Below are 20,615 nucleotides of genomic sequence, written 5' to 3'. Positions count from 1 at the left end.
TTTTCCGTTTTCAATTTGCCTCGCAAGACGAATTTCCCTATGGGCTTGTTTCGCAAGACGAAAACGTCTCGCGACTTTGTTTCCTTTGTCTAAAAACCGTTAAAACCAAGGGTGCTTAGCTTGAGCAGCTGCAGTTGCGACTTGACTTTGAGGAGCAACTGTTAGCACGTGGTTTGGTAGCCTTTTCTCAGACTTTGCTCACTTTTGAAGCTTTTCCAAAACTTTTCCAGAACTTCTCTTGCATCCATTTGGTAAGTTAAACTTTTAAAACTTTTTTGGGGGGTTTTGGATTTTGGGTTGGGGTGTTTGGGATTCAAGGACTTGGTGTTGTGGGGGGGGTTGCGATAATCTGGGAGCTTGTGGGCCTTTTTTGGGAATTTTTATGATTTTCTGTGACCATTGGGCCAGGTTGTTGTTTTTTTTGAAAATTTTTCTGAGTTTGAATTTCTGAGTGCTGGCTGGCTGGGGGAACAGTTGGGGAGGTTTCTGCAGGAATCTGGGAGCTTGTGGGGTTTTTTTTTTTTTGGAATTTTTATGATTTTCTGTGACCATTGGGCAAGGTTGGTTTTTTTCAATTTTTTTGTTGATTTTTAAATGTTTTTCTGTCATGTTTATAAAGTTAATTTATTTTCCCTTCAATTTTTGAACTGCTCTTTACAGTATGTGTGACTTTAAAGAGCAGTTAATAAACTGTTGTTGTACCAAATTTGGCTTTGTTTGGACTTTTTTTGACCATAGGAACGCATTAATTGATTTTCAATGCATTCCTATGGGATTTCGTGATTCGCAAGACGAAAAATTCGCTAGATGACAAAACTTGCGGAACGAATTAATTTCGTCTTGCGGGGCACCACTGTAGTGCTTTTGTTATGAATTGCTGTGTTTTTATTTAAGGCCCCATCTGCACAGTGCAGTTAAAACGGTGTCATACTACATTAAACAGTCATGGCTTTCCCCAAGGAATCCAGAGAACTGTAGTTTATAACAGGTACTGCATCTTGTTAGGAGGCTCCTATCCCTGTTCATAGAGCTACGCTCTCCAGAATTTCCTGGGAAGAGGAATTTACTGTGCAGTCTATCAGTAGTAATGGGACGAACTCATTTGTTAAGTGTCCATGCTCCAGGGAGGGCTCTCAGCAGCTGGAGTCTCAGTGCAAGGAGGGAAAAGCCTTTTACCAAAACACCCAAGAGAGCAGGGTTCAAAGTGCAATGAAGCCACAACAGGGGAAGGTAGGGTTGCCATGTGTCCTCTTTTTCCAGGATGCATCCTCTTTTTCAGGTGTAAAATTTCTTTCCAGGTGGATTTTTTAAAAAATTGCCAAAATGTCATAGACATAACTGGTGGTTAAAGACTTGCTTTCCTCTTCTCTTTTCCTGCCTACCCCCCAGCAATATATCACAACTTCTATTGCCTGCATATAGTTGGGGTATTTAAAATGAGAGTCGTCATAGCATCCTCTTCTTTGCTCTTCAAAATATGGCAACCCAAAATTGGTTATCACGTGGGGGGACGGTTTATATTCTCATGTTCTTTTGAAAAAACCCGGAGAAGAGAGCATTAGCCTTTTCCTCCAGATGTTCCCCAATGAATGGTATTCACAGAGAGGTATACAGACAGATGGATGCCAACAACAACACAATCTCTGAACCTGGAAGAAGCATGTCACCATCCATGATTATTAATCATTCTCCGCTCCCTTCTTATTCTGTCTCTCTGCAACATGCGCTGCAGCTCCTAGCAACAAGCCTTGAGTGGTGGTGGATGGTAAATGACAGGAATGCAAGGAGATTAGCAACAGGCGAAAAAACGCAGCACCTGTCCAATTTTTATTTTCCGATTCCAACAGTGTCTCCACAACAGATGTGAAACATAAATCTATATAATGTTTTTTTAAAAAAACAAACAAACACCAAGCAATCCATAGTTCTAAACTAGGCATTCTAGTTTAGTGGAAGGAGCAAATACAAAGAGCATAAAGCAGGGATTGCCAACCAGGGCCGTCTTTACCCAGGGGTGCAAGGGATGCGGGGCACCTGGGCGTCAAATTCTGGGGGGCGCCAAATGTATACCTACTGTATACCGGTCCCTCTTGATCGGCGGCAGTGAAAAGCAATGGAGCGAACGTCCCTGCCCCCCTCCTCTGTCACTCTGTTACTCCATAGCATGAAATATTACTGATGAGTCAGGAAACAAGAGCAGTTTTTTCCGCTGCGTTGTCGTTACAGGTGAGTAATTCCCCCCCCCAAAAAAGCTCAAGAACTTTGAGTTCGCCCCCCTAAAAACAACATTGGCTTCCCCCCTTTCCAAAAAAAGCTCAATAAAAGTTAATTTGGGGCAACTAAACTAAATTTGGGGGCGCTGGGCGGATCTTTGCACCCCAGTGGTGCATTTTGCTAAAGACAGCCCTGTTGCCAACCCAGTGCCCACAAGCACCATGGTGTGTGAAGGGCTTTCACCGGAGGTGTCTTATCCCCACTAGAAAGTAAATTATAAGGCAAAATGTCCAAGAACCTTCTAAGCAATTTCTGTGAAATGAGAGTGGGTATGATGTGGTCGCCTTGTGTATTCCCCCGCCGGGTTTGAGAATTGCGCCCTGCTACTATTAGACAGTAAGGCCGGCTCACCCATGAGGCAAGGTGAGACAACTGCCTCAGACAACAGGATCCACAGGGGCAGCAGATCCTGATGCAGATCTTTATTCCCCCTTTGCTCCTGGTGTCAATCTCCACTCCCCCACTCCTTCCCTGGCAGGGAGTGGGGTGTCATTTTGTAGTTCGCCTCAGGTATCAAAATGTCTTGGGCCGGCCTATTCAACAGTAACGTACGTGTGTGTGTGATCAATATTGTGTGACCTCCACAATAAGGACCAGCAGGACATAGCTGATTTCCCTTGGCAGGCATAAGGTTGTTTGGGATGGCCGTCTCTCTTGTGTTATGCCACACTCCCTATGACAGCCATTTTGTGTTATGCCCTTCTCCCTATAGCAGCTATTCTGAGACTGGTGCCTGCCATAGCTGCCAACCTTCCCCTTTTTTGTGGGAAATTCCCTTATTCACCGTTTCCCGCTGCTTCCCGTTGATATCCCAGATTGTTAGATATCCCGTAGACTGTCCCCGGGACAGGTGAGGCTGCTGATCCCTTATTTTCAAGGCTGCTGATCCCTTACTTTCAAATCTGAAAGTTGACAGCTATGGTGCCTGCAGTGCTCTCTCAAAATTTGAAATGAGCAAAGGCAGAATCATCCTCAGTTTAATCAACTCTTTATGAATCCTCAATCTTGAGTTCAAAAGAACAGCATCCAGGATCAAAGGAAACATGTTCCGAAGTAAATAAAGGGGCTTGTATCAGTAAATGAATTAAAACAACAACAACATCCTGTACCATTTAATCTTCTGGAACAGAAGCAACAAATGTATTATCTACCATACCAGAAAAGCTGGAAGGTTTTCCAGCAATTTTAATTATTTTAATTCTTTTTTCAGCTCAGTCAGTACAGCATGAGACTCTTAATCTCAGGGTCATGGGTTTGAGCCCCAAATTGGGCAAAGAAATCCTGCACTGCAGGGGGTTAGACTAGATGACCCTCGGGGTGCCTTCCAACTCTACATTCTATGATAAAGTAATCCAAATAAGCTTATAAGGTTGTTATAAGTAATCACCCCTCACCAACTTATATTTGCAAAATACAATTCAATACAAAATTATGGGAAAAGGTAATTCTGGAGGATTCTTTAATTTTAGAATAGCACACAAATAATTAAAAACACTTGTAGACCACACAAGGTTTCATCCCTGACAACCAAATTGCAGTTGAAACATTTACTTTGTAAGCATGGTAATTCATTTTGGTTCCACAAGAACTTTTGCCATAACAAAACAAATGGAATTTTCACAGCATTTCTAACATTAGGTTTCAACTGCTCATCCAAAAAAGAGAGGGTGAACAAAGATTTTTCTTTAAAAAAAAACCACAGTCTTGCAACGTGTTAATTGATCACTTAGCATAATGAACATACTGTAATCCATATTTCAATGAGGCATTTTGGCTTCTTGGAGAAAGTACTGTACCACCTGCTTGCTTCCTTTTGAAGTATCATATAGATAGGATATATGTTATCAAATGCCGATCATATTTAATCATAATCTCCATTTTTTGCAATTAAAGTAATTGACACAGAGATTAAAAGATTATATCTAACTACAGGTCACCTTTAAAAAAAGTGTGCCCTGACTCTTAATAAAGAAGGGGGGAACAATTAAAACACAAAAACCACATGGTTGTCTTTTCTGGACTATGGTGCTGGACTATAGGCTGTAAAAGGTAAAGGTAAAGGACCCCTGGACAGTTAAGCCCAGTCAAAGGCAACTATGGGGTCATGTGGCCAGCTGACTAAACCACTTCTGGCACAATGGGATACTGTGACGGAAACCAGAGTTCACGGAAATGCTGTTTATCTTCCCGCCACAGCGGAACCTATTTATCTACTTGCACTTGGACATGCTTTCGAACTGCTAGGTTGGCAGGAGCTGGGGCAGAGCAACGGGAGCTCACCCCATCGCGGGGATTCGTACCGCCGACCTTCTGATCGGGTGGCGCTGTGGTCTAAACCACCGAGTCTCTTGGGCTTGCCGATCAGAAGGTCAGAACTTGGTGTTATCTACTGAACCTGAATGGTGGGAGATGCAGAACCAACAAGAGGAAGCATTTCTTTACACTATGGAGTTCTCCACTACCCGCTGTAGCCATAACCACCAATTAGATTGGCTTTAAAAGAGGATTGGCAAATTTGTGAAGGATAAGGCTACCCGTGGCTACTAGTCATCATGATAGCCATGGGGTTCCAGGGTCAGAGGCATTATGTTTCTGAATGCCAGTCACTGGCCAACAGCAGCAAGATTGTCTGTTGTCTTTAGATCCTGTTTGTGGGATTCCCAGGAGCATCTGTTTGGCTACTGTGGGGGAACAGGATCGGCCCCAGCTATTTTGTTGCCTCCGGCACAGAATAAGATGCCTGCCCCCCACCAACCCAAATTCCACGTAAAGAAGCTGAGTCTTACTTCCACACTGGTAATGGGATAGCATTCAATTAAGTTCACATTTAAAGGCAAACCCAGCAAATTTGCAGGAACTGAAACCTAGCCGTCCTTCAAAATTCACAGTTCTCCAAATTTTGCAATGCAGTTCCCCAGCCAAATAATGTATACAAATACACACACTAGCGTAAAGTGTGCATAAAATGCATATAATAGTGAAAAATGACATACCAAAATGCATGATATTGGGGGAAATAGCTTTGTAAATATTTTCACATTGGGGAAAATTGGATATAAAAATGTGTCTTCGTAGGAGAAAACCACACTAAAACGCTGTCCATTTTTTCATCGGACTTTAAAACAAAATCACAGACAGCTGTGGAAATGTGGAGAACGGAATTTAAGATTGGAACCATGAGAAATCAAGACAACTGAAACTGACAGATCCATCCATCCTTACCTCCAGTGCTTCTGGCAACCTATGCTATTTTAGGGAGTAGACGAACAGGCCTGTGGTGTGCACTGCTCTGATCTCCAACAGAAGGGCCCTCAAGAGAAATGGATGCTGGCTTGTGCCTACTTTTGCCCCTGTACTGCCCACCACTGGCATATAGCCCTCAGAAGGTTACCCTGAAATGAGAGCGGCCCCCAAGCTGAAAGGACCACTTACATTCCAGGGACGCAGCGATTGTGGTCCGTCATAGCCCCTTGGAGGTTGGGGGACACACCTATGTCCCTTGTGGCTGGCTTTTTGCTTTGGCCTCAGCCGGCCGCGAGGGGCAATGGGATAACCCAATTCAAACTGGCCTATGGTGTCCAGGGTTTGGGGCAGGGCTTCAGCGGTGGACCAGGAGAACAAATGCCTCATTCTGGTCTGCCACTGAGTATTTAAGCCAGCTCTGCCAGGTGCCAGCAGCACAGTTGGGGAAGCTGAACAACCCACCTACCCACCCTGTAAATTGGCAGTGCCCTAAAGGAATGTGGGCAGTGCGTATGAAGAACCTTACTGTGGAGATAATTGGTCGCCGTATTCATGGCCAGGGAGGGTTTGCCTTCAGACATATTGGGCCAGTGAGGGGTTGTTGTTGTTTTTTGCTTTTGTTGTTTGTCCCAATCTTTCTCAGAGAAGGCATTGGGTTGAATCCTCAGTCTGTTTCAGGTGGGTGAGATGCTACCTCACCTCCTTGAGCAGGTGCGATATCTCAGAGTCACCTGGTAAAGGGGTCTGGGTGGGAGAATCTGTCTGGAAGTTCATGCAGGGTTGGGGTCGACGGATGAGCCATAGAACTTCCCATATGGCAGCCCAGGGGGTTGACCCTTGGTTGACCTGCGTCTTGAGGTGACCCTTAACTTAGGCACAGCCCTGTTCAATGTCAGCCATCCGTCAGGCAGCTGACCAAGGACGGATACCCAACATCAAAGCATACAGATGTCTGTAATCAATAAAGTTGTGGAGATTTTCAACTCCACAACATTGTTGTGTCAGTTTATTCTTATGTTTTACCAAACCTTCCTGGCTCCTGGGAGCTCACTGCACATGGGCCCACGAAAGATTCCCCACTTCTGTTCCACATAATACACCATGGAGTTTTTTGTAAATTAAGAGCATTTGCGCCTGGGTCATGGAGCCAGTGGTCTGGATAGTGAGCATCTTGTTTCCAGCAGCCAATATCTGCACATTTGAATCATCATTCAACAGCACGTGACACTAAATGGGTGTTCTGTCTCCCATTGGCTCACGTCCCAACACCTAGCAACTGAAGGATTTCAACATGAGTGTGTTCTCCTGGTGATTCATTCTAAAAGCTATGGCTATTATTCTACAAACATTACATCTGGTTTTGTAGTGCCTCAATGGCAATCAATGGCCATTGCTACTTCTTATGGCCATGGTTATGGGAAGATGGAAAACATCACTTGAATGGATTCCTAAGACTCACAGCTACCATACTTCTTAAAAAGCTGCAATGTTTTTATTTTCTCCGCATCAGTAGGCTGTCCAAAAGACTGTTTCTGTATCCACCCAGGTGAGCTGTAGCCTTCTGAAAATTGCATCAAGGTAGAGTGATATTGAGAGGGAAGAAATAATATACAGAAAAATTAGTGCCTGACATAGCATTCTTATAGCACAATCCTTTAGATGGCTGTTCAAACCTAATCCCCATTGAGTTCAATGGGACTTGCTCCTAGGGAGCCTTAGATTTAAATCATATACACACTTCTCTGGGAGCAAGTTCCATTGAACTTAATAGGACTTAATTCTGAGTAAACATGCATAGAGTTGCACTGCACATTTCTAAGCAGTCAAAATGGCAATTAAAGGCATCTTTTTATTATTTTATAGATCTTATTTTTTCAGTTGTGTGTGGGGAGGGAACACCCTTACAATAACAGTTTACCAAATACATAAGAATACAACAGCAAAATCCAGCCACAAAAGTATTTCCTGATTTTCAAACTATGTTTGAAAGCACAAATGTAGCTTTCTTAATAAGCTGCTATCATGGTATCACACGCCCTTAGTGTACAAGGTTTTGTTTTTAAAAAGAAAGAAAGAAAGAAAGAAAGAAAGAAAGAAAGAAAGAAAGAAAGAAAGAAAGAAAGAAAGAGAAATTGAAAAGAGCATGCTTACCATAAACTCTTAACAGTGATAACTTGATTCAGGAAACAGGATGCAGGATGAATGCAGTAAACACCCAAAGACTTAAACTGCAGGAAATTGGAGCACCTGCAAAGAGAATATTCTATTGTGAATTAACAGCATCTCTAACTTGCACATACACCTTAGTGAATTCAGCTATCTGAGAAAACATGGGGGAAGGATTCAGAGAAATCATTCTCTCGACTGAAATTGGCCCATTGGTGATGCATGCTGCTAGCTATAGCAGTCATCTCTTTGCTCCAGGGGACTCTCCCAGCAGTAAACACTTTGCTCCAGTTGACTTGCTTCCTGTTCAACACAAACCATAGTTTGCTATTACATCGGAACAAAATAAATAAACAATGGTTTGTGATTACCTTCCAAATCAGAAATGGAAACCATGTTCAAGCCACATTGAAAGTTGTTTTGCAAATGCAACCAGAGTTTCCTGGTTTGGGTGGAATAACAAAGTATAATTTACACAATACAGGAAGTAAATGAATTGCAATGCTGCAGAGAGTATGGAGTACCAAGAAAAATATTATGGAGTATAGGCAAAGCATTAGAGCATTACATCCACACCTCTTACTAGAGTTTGGGGGACATGTATAATGTAATAGGAATTCGGGGGTGGGTGGGGGAGACATAGTGTTTTAGACTACTGAGCTTTGTGATGTCACGAGCAATATGTGCCTTATCTACATTACATAGGTAGAAAGGACAAACCAGCTGCAGTGTGTGGTTAAAAGAGCAGGAAATGACTAGGATCCTTTGAGAAGATACAGCAGACATAAAAGGAACATTGCCAGATCATTTGGGAAATGGGAACTTCTTCAGTGCCTCCATGAAGGAGAGATAATGAAGTTCCACTGTCAGCTGACAGCTGTTTTTGCTCCACCAAAACCCAGAGGGAGAATACTGGTAGCAGCATCTGTGCTCTCTTGAGAGATTATCCCTGAAGAATCAACGAGCCAGTGAGTACAAGGAAATTTGATTTACTCTGTTTGTACCAAGCTAGGGGAATAGTGGTCACCTGTCGCAACGCATGATGTCACAGGCAGGGATGATGTTGCCAAAGCTGTCATTGAAAAATAAAGAAATCTTGGGATGAACCATTGAGGTCCTACAGATCCCATAACTGGGAAGCTGCTTTATACTGAGTTAACATAGGAACATAGTGTTGTGAGGTTGGGGGGCCCTAGACCTCAGAAATTAATAAATGGTAGAATTTTGATTTTTTTGGAGTATTAAAGGGCAAATTGCTGGCCAGTGGAAAAATACAGGCTAAGCTTCCTTTCCAAGCCAGGATAGAGGTGTTAAATTGACAAAAGGTGTTGGTGGCCCATCTAAGAGGAATCTTGGGTCTGGGCAGACAGAGGTTGCCAAAGTGAGTGTGTGTGTGTGTGTGTGTGTGTGTGTGTGAGAGAGAGAGAGAGAGAGAGAGAGAGAGAGAGAGAGAGAGAGAGGGGTGACTATGTATTTTGCAAGGTGTGCTGGGAAGAAGGAGGGAGAGAACAAAGACAGAGATTCATCTTGGGCATGCTGGCTAAAGGCAGGATGGGAAGGATGCCTTTGACTCCAGTGTTGCACTGTTGTGGGGAACAAGCCCTTCTTGAGATGACCATTCTGTAAGAGCTGGACTCCCTCCATCCAAACCTAGGTGTAAATATCTGAATAAATCATAAAACTACAACAGTCTCCGCCCTGGTCTTCAATTCTCCAAAGAAGCACAGGCCTTGGGTGAGCACCTGGAACAACCTGGAATTTTGCTACCACTCAGCAGAGAGTGGAGGTGGCACCCAACTTTTGTAGCAATAGGAAGTTGGCTTATACTGAGTCAGACCATTGGTCAATATACCGTAGCTTATTGCTGTCTACTCTGGCGGGCAGAGACTCTCCAGGGTTTCAGACAGGAGCTTCTCCCAACCCTGTCTGGAAATGCTAGGGATTTCTGCATGCACGGCAGATCTTCTACCACTGAGCCAGGGCCCTTCCCCTGAGGACCATGGTTGCATCCAGACCAGTACTGTCTTCTCTGACTGGCAGTGGATCTCCAGGGTTTCACAAAGGAGTGCCAGGGATTTAATCTGTGACCTTCCGCATGCAAAATAGGTGCTCAGCCACTGAGCTATGGCCCTTCCTCAAAACGTAGCCTGGCCAGAAGTGGGATTCAAACCTCTACCTCCAGGGGAGACTGTGACCTGTTTGCAGTGCTTTAAACTGCTCAGCCATCCTGGCTGCAGAGCTCCTCCATCCTTGATTGCTTTTGTCATGGTTGTGATGATAATTTTATTATTTGTACCCCACCCATCTGAGTGGGTTGCCCCAGTCACTCTGGGCAGCTTTCAATAAAACACCAAACATTAAAAACTTCCCTATGCAGGGCTGCCTTCAGATGTCTTCTAAAAGTTGTAAAGTTATTTAAATCCTTGACATCTGATGGGAGGACATTCCACAGGGTGGGCGCCACTACTGAGAAGGCCCTCTGCCTGGTTCCCTGTAACTTTCATAATCAAAAGAAACATCACTTATTAAATTGCAATCTGTTTCATACCATTATGTTTTACACTTTTTAGGGAGGGGTCAATGTTTTAAAATAGAAGAAGAAGAAGAAATTGGTATGCTAAGTTACGTAGGGCTAAGAAACCATGGTCTCCACCAAAGGAATTATCATCCAGCAATTGTTCTTACTGGAATTTTGCTTTCTGGTGGTAAGCTACAGCTGCCATTGTGTTAATTAAAGGGTGTTGCTACCATATGGGTCCTACATAATGAGATGCATGCAACAAGGAGAGGATAGCACTCTGGTGCTGTATAGAGCGGGCTACAAGATACTACAGAAAGGAAAGCATCCTTTTGTGTTTATGTGGAGCTTTGTGTTTTTTTCCAGATACCTTGAGCAGAGCTCCGTGCTATGGATTTCAGAAAATTCAGACAAAAACAGAAAAGAAAACAGAAATTGCTGCAGTTTGCCTGTTCTTCTGTGGTCTGGTACTGGTTGGAAACAGAATGCTAGACTAGATGGGCCTTTGGCCTGCTCCTTTTCTTAGTGTCAAAGAAAGTAGATGTCAGTGGACCAAGGATGTAACTTAATGTTATAGGGCTTTTTGTGGGGCTTCAGTCTGGGTGACACCTGTGGGTCCCTTCTGGGCCTGTGATTCTGCATCCAGTGAGTTGGAAGCCATAGCCTTAGCTGTCCAGTTAAGTACTGCCATTTACATATCCAAAGAGGTCGTCCTGTTGCCATAAAGACGAACGGGTGGCCTTTTGCCACCTCACCTGGCTGCATGACATGTCATTCTAGGATGAAGAACAATAGAGCAAGCAGGAATTTTTGTGTGTAAGTTTTGGCTACTGCTGGAAGCTGGGGACACAGAGGTTTGTCTTGCTCTGTGCTGGACCTTAAGCTATGGCTTGATGATCTTGCTGAGAACCTAAAGGGGATGTGAAGCCTGATGGAGTGCTAATGCTGTGAGCCCCTCCATCCTATGCTCAGGTTGCATATTTGTATAAAGAAACCCATATATCCTAAAGACAACACCGTCTCCACTGACCTTCATTCCAAGGAAACCAAACATAATGCTGGAACCCCTCTCAGTGACTGGGATACATGCAACAATATGAATATGGCCTGAGAGTTGTTATTATTTTTAACTCACTGTTCTGAACTGATGTGTATGTCGGTCTAACCGTGCTCTCATGGAGCGGAAGCTCCTGGATGCTTGTTCTGGCTCCATCCATCGCCAGCAGAAGACTCTGAAGCTGCAATCCATTGAGATGCTGACGCTGCAACTCTGTCACTACAGCAGCATTTTCAGGACCAAGGTTTGCTATTTGTTCTGGGGACAGCTCCTGGACAAAGCAAAACCAGATTTTCATGTTGTTTATTTATTGTGTTTCTATCTCAACCTTGTTCTCCAAGGAGTGAGTGTGCATGGTTCTCCCCCTCCTCATTTACCCCCCCCCCCCACAACAACCCTGTGAGGGTGGTTAGGCTGAGAGGCAGTGACTGGCCTGAGGTCACACAGTGAACTTCATGGCTGAATGGGGATTTGAACCCTGGTCTGCCAAGTCCTAGTCCAGCACGCTGACCACTACGCCACATCAGCACTCGTGAAGGATTTTCCTGTACAGGAGCACCAGGAAAAGTGAGCAGCACACAGGGCATTGCAGAGTAAATGCATTCAGTATACAGACATAGGAGCCAGTGTGGGGTAGCGGTTCATGTGCTGAACTAGATAAAATGGAGAGGGGGTGAAGCTGGTATGCTACCTTGAACAACCTGGAGGAAGAGTTGAAACTAGTATTAGCCCTACTCAAAGTAGACCCATTGAAATAAATGGACATGACCAACATTGGGGGGATTTAGTTTGTCTCATTTAGTTAATTTGTTAGTGGTTCTGTGTATGTTTGTTTGCTGAGTGAGGGAAATATAACAGTGTAATGCAGTTATATCAACATACTTTATTGAACAGATCACATCCTCTGCTTATGTATTTAATTATTCCTGAAAATCCTTCCTATCTATCTATCTATCTATCTATCTATCATCTATCTATCTATCTATCTATCTATCTATCTATCTATCTATCTATCTATTTATCTATCGTGTGTATGATCACAAGAATCCAGGAGTATCTGTATTTTCATCTATACAACATAGAAGGTTGTGTATCTTGCTGGTGTGTGATGGGAAACCAGATGCAGGAGCTGGAGAAGACAATACACCTGCACCAAGCAATCTCCCATATATGACAATTTATCCTCCTAGCGGTTTCTGCTCCATCGTTTCACATCAGCAGCTTCGGAGTCAACCGTCTGTCTTCATTTGTGCTTGCAAAATGTTACACTGGAAAAACAATGATGCAATCAATGTGATCCACAAAACCGAAGAGATGTCATCGACTGCCTCGGCTGTCGGATCTTTTCTTCAGGTGCAAAATAATCTGTCGAGTGAGGCCATATTATTAAGCCTTCTTTGAAAACCGGCTACTGTTATAATTGCACAGTAATTATCTTTCCACGTAGAACAAAGATGGCAATTTGTGCGACTGACACCTATAATAGCACCTCTGAGTTCTCCTTGATTTTGTAGAACGTTCTTCATCTTTCAAAAAAAATTCTCTTTCCCCATTTAGGTTTTACAAAAATAAAAAGGATGAGAGAGCCCAGATATTGACTTTCATCAAGAGGAAAGGAGCTTTTTTTGGACTTTCTCAAACAACAACCCTTGCAGTAGAGGTTGCATCACAAAGCTATTTCTCTTTGGTTAAAAAATCAACAAGCAACATGGTGGAGAGGGGGTGATGCCAATGTTTAGTGAAATAGCTCTGCTACATATATGGAACCCCAATGACTGGATTAATGGACTATCAGTGGTCTGATGAGCCTTAGCTAGAGACCAATATGGTGGCAACAGCTTTGCTGTGACCCAGCTGGGATGGCCTTGCGACTTGCCTGTGGATCCTGCTTAACCGCTTTCTGACCTGTGTATAAGTCCAGGAATTTCAAATTACATTGGGTTCGCTTTTAAAACGCAGAGTAAATGAAAATCTCCTCAATCTCTACTTTATGTTATGTGCATAACACATTGCTATCATCCATTAGACTTAAAAAATCCAGCATGCACAAGCTGTATGCAGCAAACCCCACGGGAACTCTTTTATGTCCTTAGTTTCTCCACGGAATAAATGCAATTATATAGAGAGATATCAGCTTTGCTAGAACATGGCCATTGTTACCTATTATTGACTATTTGTTTACACTGCTCTTTTACTGTCAGAACAACCCTGCCAGGTAGGTTGGGCTAAGACAGGGGTCTGCAACCTTTAAGACAAAAAGAGCCACTTGGACCCATTTCCGAAGAAAACAACAACTGGGAGCCGCAAAACCATTGCGACATTTAAAACAAATATATCTCCGGAGCCGCGATCTGACAGCGGGCGGGAAGGTGACGTCGGGACGGTGCGTGACAAACGCACGCGCCGCCCCCATGCGACGTCACAGCCAGTACAGCGCCCGCCACAGTGGGGAGTGTCGGACGCACGATGCGCCTCCTCCCCTCGCAAGTATCCACCCCGGAGCCGCAGCAAAGGTGTAAAAGAGCCGCATGCGGCTCCGGAGCCGCGGGTTGCAGACCCCTGGGCTAAGAGGTAATAATTGGCCCGAGGTCGCACACTAAGCTTCGTGGCAAAATGGGGATTTGGACCCTAGTCTCCTGAAACTCTAACCAGGTGTATGGAACCTTCCCCCCCCGGTGTTGTTGGACTACAACTCCCATCAGCCCCAGCAAGCATGGCCAATACCCAGGGATGCTGGGAGTTGTAGTGCAGTAGCATCTGGAGGGCCAAAAGTTCCCCACCCATGCCACTACACTCTACTTTAATATTTCTAGAGACTTAAGAAGAAGCCCTTCAAAGTGTTCTCCGAATGAAGATACGCATTCACGTCACCGTTTATAACAAAGCAGAAGTAAATGGGGAAAGAATCAAAACATCCACAACACTTACTTTGAAGATTTCATCAGGGATATATTTTATTGCTGTTGGATGGAAATAGGGCATCAATTCTTTTTCAAGAGCTTTTAATTCTTCCCCATTTAAGCCAGCTAGAGAGAGAGGAAAAGATTGAGAGAGTGAGAAAAAGAGATCAGAATGCAGCTTACTTAGTTCACACCACGGTGGATTAGGCTGAATTTGGGGCAAACGTACATTTCAGAGCCTCTGTATGCTTTAGCTGATCAATATTTGATTCTAAAATGTTTTCAGACACCTCTGGGAAATCAGGCCTTTAAGAAAACAAGGCGCTTCTCTGCAGTTAAATGAAAAGTTCGATGTGCAGCCCTTGTAAAAGTGCACCTTATTAATCCAATTTTCTTTTTCCTTTTGTTTCTGTTTTAAGGGCAAAAGTTGCCATTTCTGCTTGTGTTCTTTCCCATCTCCCAAGACATCCATATAACAAACATATAAATAAGCTGTGCCACACATATTATAAGCCAACATTGCACAATCCGCCATAGCATAGTTGCCAGTTAGCCATTCTCAGAGTAGGCCTACTGAAGTTAATGAACACGAGTGAGTCCTGCCCATTCATTTCAAAGGGTCTATTCAGAAGGAATGACACAACCCATAGGGTTGTATCCAACAGCAGTCCAACTGAGAGCAGACACACTGAAATTAATATATGTGACTAAGTTAGGTTCATTCATTTCGGTGGGTCTACTCAGAATAATAGAATTTGTGGAGTTCAAAGGGACAACGGGGGTCATCTAGTCCAACCCCCTGCAATGCAGGAATATTTTGCCCAACGTTGGGCTCAAACCCATGACCTTGAGATTAAGAGTCTCAAGCTCTATTGACTGAGCTATCGCAGCTGAGTAAACTTAGTTGGATACATCCCATACTCACCCTGACACATGTCCCATTGAACACAATGGAACATATTTCAAGCAGACATGCATAGGATTGCACTTTAAAACTCTTTTATTTCAATGGGGTTAATTGCTCCTAACTTGGTTACCTTGTAGGCCACCACAACATCCCACCAATATTGGATCTAAGGTTAATGGTGACCAGATACAGGGTTCATCTTTTCCCTATTTCCCCTTCCATCTTCTGATTCAGAGATATAGGGTACGAGGTGGACCACATCGCTCAGAACATCCTTGATACGGATGTGAGCCTCCTTACCTGCAATGTTGCCAATCTCCTGCAGGATAGATCTGTCCCACCCTGTAGCAATTCCAAACACAGACTCTGCCTTCTTCTTAAACTCTTTCAGAACGTTTGCGCTGCATGGCAGAGAGCCAATTCTTGAAACAACAGCACTGCAGAAAGGGCAAAAAGGGGACTGTAATTTTACACAGTTGGAAAAGCCTGAATATTAAAGTAGACTTAGTGGCGCTTCATGCATGAGATTCTTCCTAGACAGCTGTAAGGAATCATAATAATATCACGTTCGTTTGCATGATGAGTATCTATTTTGCTGCTTCCCACGGCTTCCATATATACATGTGCAATTATCACCTGAAAATTTTGACACTCGTGGGGCGGCGGAAGAAGCCATGTGTGAAGCTGCTCTGTGCATGAGCTGCATATCAAATGAAAAAAGATGAGATAGCAAATAATATTTAATATGTTGATAAGGCAATAATTTGTACTTTCTTTATTTCTTTTTGAGTGGGCTAGCATCTGGCACTGGTTCATGATTCATAGCTTAACGTAAGAAAAGCCCTGCTTAGGGTTCTCAGCTCAGGAGTATCGCAGACCCTGAGATTGCAGGGCCCAAACCTGGGACTTTGGGGTGGTCCCTGGTGATGATGTCATGAAGGCATTCCTCGGTGACGTCATAGGGCAACCCCATGAGATGGAGGTTAATTGAGAGAAGGGAACAGAGGAAGGCAGACACCCCAAAGTGTACCTATGCTATCATTTGCAGCCAGCCCCTGCTGGGCTGAAGCTTCGAAGGGAATCTTGCCCACCTGTAGATTCAAGCTCGCCATCCATCACTTGGAGGGGACCAGCCAAACCTGGAGACTTCAGGCGAGACTGGAGGTCTGGCAACCCTAGTCCTGTTGGGTCAAGCCAATGGCCCATCTAGTCCTGAATCCTGCTCTCACAGTGGTCAGTCAGATGCCTCAGTGGGAAGCTCATAAGCAAGACTTGAGTGCCACAGTCCTCTCCCTCGCTTGTGATTTGCAGAAACTGGCAATGGGAGGCAGACTGCCTGCCACAATAGAGGTAGAACAATACACAACATGGCTGTTAGCCTTGTCCTCCACGGATTTGTCAAATCATCTTTTAAAGTTATCCAAGTTGGTGGCCATCACTGCTTGTTGTTGGAGCAAAATCCATAATTCAGTTCTCTGTTGCGTGAAGAGGTCCTCTCCTGAACTTCAGGGTGCACACAACATACGTATTTCTAGTAGTCCCAAGACCTTTTAGTCTCAGCAGGCTTTTAATGTTTAATTGTCAGGGATTCTTAATGATGATATATTTATTTATTTATTTATTTATTTATACATACATACATACATACATACATACATACCCCGCTCATCTGGCTGGGTTTCCCCAGCCACTCTGAGCAGCTCCCAACAGAATATTCAAAACACGACCAAACATTAAAAACTTCCCTAAACAGGGCTGCTTTCAGATGTCTTCTAAAAGTCAGATAGTTGTTTATTTCCTTGACATCTGATGGGAGGGCGTTCCACAGGTCAGGCGCCACTACCGAGAAGACCCTCTGCCTGGTTCCCTGTAACCTCACTTCTCACAGGGAGGGAACCGCCAGAAGGCCCTCGGAGCTGCTAGCTTTCGAGCTAATATGCTTTTACTACTGTCGCTAATACTATTAGTATTTCACACATTGGTTTTAACTGTATTCTGTTTTAGTACTCTTTATTGTAAGCCTGGGGGTTATTTATTTATTTATTTATTTATTTATTTATTGGTAAGGAACATTTCTCAAAAAAAGTTTATGGCTTTTACTGTTAATATTATTTATTTATTTATTTATTCAGTTTATTAGTTGCTTGCTACATGAAGAGTCTCTAAGAAACTTTTTAAAAAAATTAGCTCAACATGCAAAATAAAATCAGAGATAACAATAAAAGCCATGCAACATTAACTTTTTTCTAATTTATCTTTCGTAAGTGCATTGTTAATGGAAGAATTGTGGTGCTGTACCTGAACTCAACTGCATTTATAGATTCGATCTCTGTGGAGTTCAGAGCACAAAGATTATGGCCTAGTCCAGCCAAATCAAAGCTTTTCAGGGTGTCCATTCCTTGACCCGAGTCTTCCAGAAAGCCCTGTAAAATCAACCTGGCCTGAAAAACAAACACAACGAAGATCTAACTCAGTTAAAAGCAGTTAAATTAGAAGGTAACAAGACTCTGCACTCCAGGAAGCTATAATGCAACTGATTATCATGGAATCAGGATGCTTGCACACAAAATAATGATAAAAGTGGCTTTACACTGAAAGTGAAAAAGAACTTCTTTTAACTGACAATGCATGTTCTAGTCAAATATTGTCCATGAATCAAATTATAGGATGTCACCGTGGCAAAGAAGCAGTTTACTTAAAGGATCTTTTTAAGCTAGTCCCAGAGGTCTGGGACCACTTTACTTGAAGGATTGCCTTACCAAATATATAGTTTCTTGACCCCTTTGATCTGCGGAACTGGCACTTTTACAAGTTTCACATAATGGTCATTCCGAACTTGCAAGGAATCAATCCTTCGATGCAGCAGAATCTACACACTGGAACTTCTTGCCCATTTATATGCATAAGGCGCCTTCATTGTATCATTTTCGGTGCCCATTTAAATGCCTACCTAGGCACGAAATTTTAACATGCATTCTATTATGTTGTTTTATTATGTGCTACTATTTCTAAAATGGCTGGTTTTATTCAAATTTTGATAGATTTCAAATGTAAGCTTGTTTTTCAATTTCAAATAAACATTTTACATACTTAAGATATCAATGACTTCCCTTCTTCTCTTTCCATGGCTCACTTTACATATCTTATATCCCTGCATATTTTACAAAAACTATACCAATCAGTTTTCCATTATTACATCCATCAAAACATATTCACACTGTTGAATTTATCTTAACGCTGCCAGCGTTAAGACAACTATTTTCCATATATTCAATAAACATTTTGCAACCCTCTCTAAACGTATGTTCTTCTCGTTCTCTTATTCTATATGTGAAGCCTGCAAGTTGTGCATATTCTGTCAACTTAAGTTGCCATTCTTCTTTGGTTGGGACCTCGCTCGGTTTCCATTTTGGGGCTAACAAAACACGGGCCGCAGTTGTTTCACACATAAATAAACTTTTCTGACACTTGGGGGAATTCACTTTTGTACACTGTTCTTTATAAACTGCTTGGGGAGTTTCTGTTGTTTTATGTGGTCTATACACTTTCTTAAATCAAAGCAATAAAATGAAACAAGTGATCTAGAAGCTGGAACCTTTGGGATGCGGTGGGGGATTTTGCAATGTCGCCCTTCCCAGCCCTTTCTGCCACATGGAGCTGCTGTAGAGTGGGAAGAGCCACTAGCTAGGAATGTGCTAACATCTCTGGCTCAGCAAAGGAGAAGCCAACAACCCCCCCCCCCCCCCCGTTCCCAATCTGCTGCCAGTTTTTCTACATGGCAACCAGGGCTAGATTTAGGTTTGATGAGGCCCTAAGCTACTGTACTGAAGGTAATGGGACCCGTTATATGTCCAGCTGTCCTTTGTAAAAAACAAATCGTCACTGTTTTTTGTGTTGAATATTTGCCCTATGGTAATTTATGGACCTAATAGGTATCTAAAGCCATTTGTACATATTGCCATGCAACCAGTCCGGGCAGAATGTAGGCACCCTATATACGTAAATGAGCAAACCAGTGATATTTTAGGGAGCAGGCTAGCAGGCGGGGCCCATTACTTGCATCATAGGAGCCTACACAAAACAAAACACTGTTGCTGTAGGTAGGTTTTATTTTTTTTTTTATCTTATATTTTGGAAATGTACATCCAGGGTTTTTTTCCCTTAAATTTTTTTGGGGCCCCCCCAAGAGAGTGGGGCCCTAATCTATAGCTCATGGGTAGGCAAACTAAGGCCCGGGTCCAGATCCGGCCCATCACCTTCTAAATCCGGCCCGTGGTCCAGGAATCAGCATGTTTTTACATGAGTAGAATGTGTCTTTTTATTTAAAATGCATCTCTGGGTTATTTGTGAGGCATAGGAATTCGTTCATATTTTTCCCCCCTTCAAAATATAGTCCGGCCCCCCACAAGGTCTGAGGGACAGTGGACCGGCCCCCTGCTGAAAAAGTTTGCTGACCCCTGCTATAGCTTGTTTAGCTTACACATAAATCCATCACTGATGGCAACCACCCTGCAGTGGATTCACCAATTGGACACACTCACCTGCGTAGGGCTCCATTCTGTTTGCTGGCTGAGTGCCACAACGGTATCAATAGAACCCAAATCCAGCATTCCAATTTCAGTCTCATTTAGCACTGCAGCAATGTGCCCAAGGGAAACTATGTGGTAGCTCTTCCAGCTTGTCAGGGGGCCCCAAGACTTTAAAACAACAACAACAACATATTGGGGTTAGCCAGGAATTCTCCAAGGACAGAAGGTGTGACACCTCACTTTTTTGAAAGATAACTTTTTAAAAACAAATTATCATTTAAAATCAATAATGCGGCATAAAGTAAACAAAGATCACAGCCACACATAGGGGGTAAAACAAGTAACATTCGTTCTTATTAAATAAAATAAAATAAAAACAACGGTTACTCCTATCTGCTGGGTTGACATATGGTACATTAATGGAATTTATTCTAAGAATATAACAAGAAATCTACCTCTTTTGAAATATCCGATGAAAAGTACTAAGAATTTAACATGTCAATTTTGCACACATGCCCCTTTTGTTTGATATTTGGGGAGGTGTGCGTGTATAATTGTTTTTGTATTATATATATATATATATTAAACTGTAATAATAAATTTAGAAACACAAAACAAGTTCTCCTCCTGCAAAAATTATTTCAGAGCTATGGCTGTCTTTTGGTTTGAGCTTAACAATGTAGTTTTGCTAAAAATACCTGCTGCCTGAAGGATTATGCATGGTTTAGTACATTACAGAAGTAAGCACGTATCTTCCAGCTGAGCACAGCTGGCGCATGCTAATCTTGATGGTAATTTCTATGGGCTGGAGAGATCTCCCTCTAAGGATTTTTTTTCAAAAAAAAACTCAGCAAGCAGCTTTTGACTCATGACAGCAAATCATCGGATCAATCTTGCTGTTAAGATTGAAGTGGCTTTGGCTTGTTCTATGGTTGCAGCATTCCTCCCCGCATGTAAATTGTGGCAGCCACTGGCTTTTTTCTTTTCTTTCATTGGGGTGGGAGCGGAAACTGTCAGATTG

General features: G+C 42.9%; 1 protein-coding gene across 2 annotated transcripts in view; it reads right to left on the bottom strand.

Annotated features, from left to right (window-relative positions):
• Positions 1–6,987: 6,987 nt before the first annotated feature.
• The window catches only part of OTOA (otoancorin), a 49,520-nt gene continuing 35,892 nt past the window's right edge, over positions 6,988–20,615 (bottom strand). For both annotated transcript variants that reach the window (XM_083474165.1, XM_083474166.1), the window contains 7 exons: positions 19,607–19,762; positions 17,364–17,506; positions 15,366–15,502; positions 14,187–14,284; positions 11,337–11,529; positions 7,669–7,764; positions 6,988–7,078 (listed from right to left, as the gene is read on the bottom strand). In XM_083474165.1, coding sequence (XP_083330291.1) covers positions 7,697–7,764; positions 11,337–11,529; positions 14,187–14,284; positions 15,366–15,502; positions 17,364–17,506; positions 19,607–19,762 — 795 coding nt within the window. In that variant the 3' untranslated portion in view covers positions 6,988–7,078; positions 7,669–7,696. The remainder of the gene's footprint in view (positions 7,079–7,668; positions 7,765–11,336; positions 11,530–14,186; positions 14,285–15,365; positions 15,503–17,363; positions 17,507–19,606; positions 19,763–20,615) is intronic.

The sequence above is a fragment of the Podarcis liolepis genome (assembly GCF_965112155.1).
Source record: "Podarcis liolepis genome assembly, chromosome: 14".
In the NCBI taxonomy this organism is placed as follows: Eukaryota; Metazoa; Chordata; class Lepidosauria; order Squamata; family Lacertidae; genus Podarcis; species Podarcis liolepis.
The sequence above is the reverse complement of the archived record's forward strand: the minus strand, read 5'-3'. Positions and strand labels throughout refer to the sequence as shown.